Below are 2,520 nucleotides of genomic sequence, written 5' to 3'. Positions count from 1 at the left end.
CCCCAGCCTGTCCCCAGGGCAGAGGGGCTCCAGCCCTTGCAGCATCTCCGGGGCCTCCTCCGGACTCTCATCCAGCAGCTCCGTGTCCTCCTGCTGTTGGGACCCAGAGCTGGAGCAGAACTGCAGGGGGGTGTCCCCGGAGCGGAGCAGAGGGGGAGAATCCCCTCCCTCGCCCCCCTGGCCACGCTGCTCCGGATCCAGCCCAGGATGGGGTTGGCTTTCTGGGCTGCCAGCGCACACGGCCGGCTCCTGGCCAGCTTTGCATCCACCATACAGCACAGCGCCAGCTTGTTTGTAGCTCTTTTTGCCTTTGTTACTTGCCATGCCAGAGGCGGTATGGATTGCTGGGGCGTGGATCTGGTGAAGAAGAGATGGTTTGGTTTTGTCTTCGTTTCCAATAAATGAACCACTGAAGAGACAAGTCTTCGTCCCAGCACAGAGGAGCAAGGTGCCGACCTCTGAGCAGAGCTCTGGGGCATCGGGGAAGGGCAGAGCTGACCCAGACAAGGTGGGAAGCTGAAGGGTATTGCTTCTGTGTCTTCTTTTGCAGGAGGGCAGGAAGTTCTTCCACAGGTTGGGGACAGTTTTCCTCCCCTCAGGAACGAGGCAGCGGTGCATGTCCTGCGAGGGCGGATGAAGGGGATCCAAGGGCACTGTAATTCCTGCTATATGGATGCAGCCCTCTTCAGGTAAGGACGTGCTTGGGTGGTGCTCTTTCATGAAATGAGTGTTGTTTTCAATTGGGCAGAGCCCTAAACTGCGGCACTTCCCTGGATTTCCGTGGCGGCTGGAAATTTATCCAGTATAGAGCAGAATGTAACTGTGTGGAGATGCAGCCTCGACGCTTGCTGCTTTTTGATCTCCTTCCTAATCTGGTAGGTTCTCAGGCCCTGAAGAACCCCTCGTGAGTACTTAAGGTACTTGTGTGTCTGTCATATGGCGCAGCAAGACATCGTAGTTCTCCGGACTTGGGCCGTGCTGGCTGTCACTGGAGGGGCTGGAAACATCTCAAAGAAACTGGAAGTCCCAGCTTCACTGTGCAGCCCTGTTTGGAGAGGAAGAGACTCAGTGGTGCCCCCCCCCGAGCAGTTTTGGCTGCAGAGGATGAGATTTCATTCTCTCTGAGCTGTTTCTATGCTTACTACCAGTGTTGATTAAACCAGATGAGGTTTATCCGTGAGTGACACACTGTCGCTCACGCTTTGTAATCGCGTGCGTGGACTGTTGACAACAAAAGCCACCGACTGTCACCAGGCACAAGGGTTTGGTTCTAACGATGGCTGTAAACCCATCAGAGTTACACAGCTCTCTCTTTTCACAGCCTCTTCTCCTGTACGTCCGTGCTGGACTCCATGCTCTTCAAGCCCTTCCTACTGTGTGACAGGAATGTCCAGAGCATTCTGCGGGATGAAATAGTTAACCCCCTCCGAAAGTAAGTGTAGTGTGTGAGAATCCTGGAAGTTGTCCCTCTGCCTTCATACCTTCTCTGCTGCTCTGCCAGATGGTATCTGTCCCTGAGGGAAAGGATTACCTGCAGGGATTCTCCTGCCATCCAAAGGTCTTCATATGAGGTTTTTCTTCCAGTTGCTCCCTTCCCCAGGTTGTGAGGCTGTCACGTCTCTTACTAGTTTTGGGCCTCTCACTGCAAGAAAGAGCATGTCCAGAGAAGGGAATGGAGCTGGGGAAGGGTCTGGAGCACAGTTCCCGTGAGGAGCAGCTGAGGGAGCTGGGGGTGTTCAGCCTGGAGAAGAGGAGGCTCAGGGCAGACCTTATTGCTCTCTACAACTCCCTGAAAGGAGGACGCAGAGGGGTTGGAGGTGGGCTCTTCTCCCAAGTGACAAATGATAGGACAAGAGAAAACAGCCTCAAGTTGCACCAGGGGAGGTTTAGATTGGATATTAGGGAAAATATCTTCACGTAAAGGGCTGTCAGGCATTGGAATGGGCTGCCCAGGGAGGTGGTGGAGTCACTATCGCTGGAGGGATTTGAGATGTGTGGACAAGGCGCTTGGGGACATGGTTTAGTGGTGGTATTAGCAGTGCTGGGTTAACGGTTGGATTTGACGACCTTAAAGGTCTCTTCCAACCTAAAAGATTCCATGATTCTGCATGTGTGTGTCTCTCCTGCTCAGAAGGGAAAAGGGAATTCCTGAGGTTGAGACCACCTCTGTGGAGGAACCCTGGAGCTGATGAAGCAATGGGATTGCTTTCATCAGCAGTTAGTCCCAAAGGCAGCATGCAGGGCCAGGCTGGATGAGGGTAGACCATGGCACAAAAGCTAAATTCGCTGCGAGTTGTATCAAAGGTAAATTCTCTGGAATGTGTATCAAAGATACTATGGACTATCCTCATCCTCCCTAGAGAGGTGTGGAAGAGAGGCGTGGGGAGCTGACTGAACATAAGACATTAGCATCTTCCTTGAGGACTGGCTGCAGAAATACAACCCTGGGGCATTCTGTGATGCCGAGATTTGATTGAGAGCAGCTCTGCCAAGGACTTGGAGATGAAAAGTTGGACATGA

At 53.1% G+C, this 2,520-nt stretch overlaps 1 protein-coding gene across 1 annotated transcript in view; it reads left to right on the top strand.

Moving 5' to 3' along the window:
* LOC104514401 (ubiquitin carboxyl-terminal hydrolase CYLD-like) overlaps positions 1–1,436 on the top strand; it is a 5,457-nt gene extending 4,021 nt beyond the window's left edge. The window contains exons 6-7 of the mRNA XM_010158066.1: positions 551–689; positions 1,322–1,436. Coding sequence (XP_010156368.1) covers positions 551–689; positions 1,322–1,436 — 254 coding nt within the window. The remainder of the gene's footprint in view (positions 1–550; positions 690–1,321) is intronic.
* Positions 1,437–2,520: the final 1,084 nt, after the last annotated feature.

This window comes from Eurypyga helias, unplaced genomic scaffold (genome assembly GCF_000690775.1).
Source record: "Eurypyga helias isolate BGI_N326 unplaced genomic scaffold, ASM69077v1 scaffold28278, whole genome shotgun sequence".
Taxonomy (NCBI): domain Eukaryota; kingdom Metazoa; phylum Chordata; class Aves; order Eurypygiformes; family Eurypygidae; genus Eurypyga; species Eurypyga helias.
Note: the sequence above shows the minus strand (reverse complement) of the source record. Positions and strands in the feature narration are given on the sequence as shown.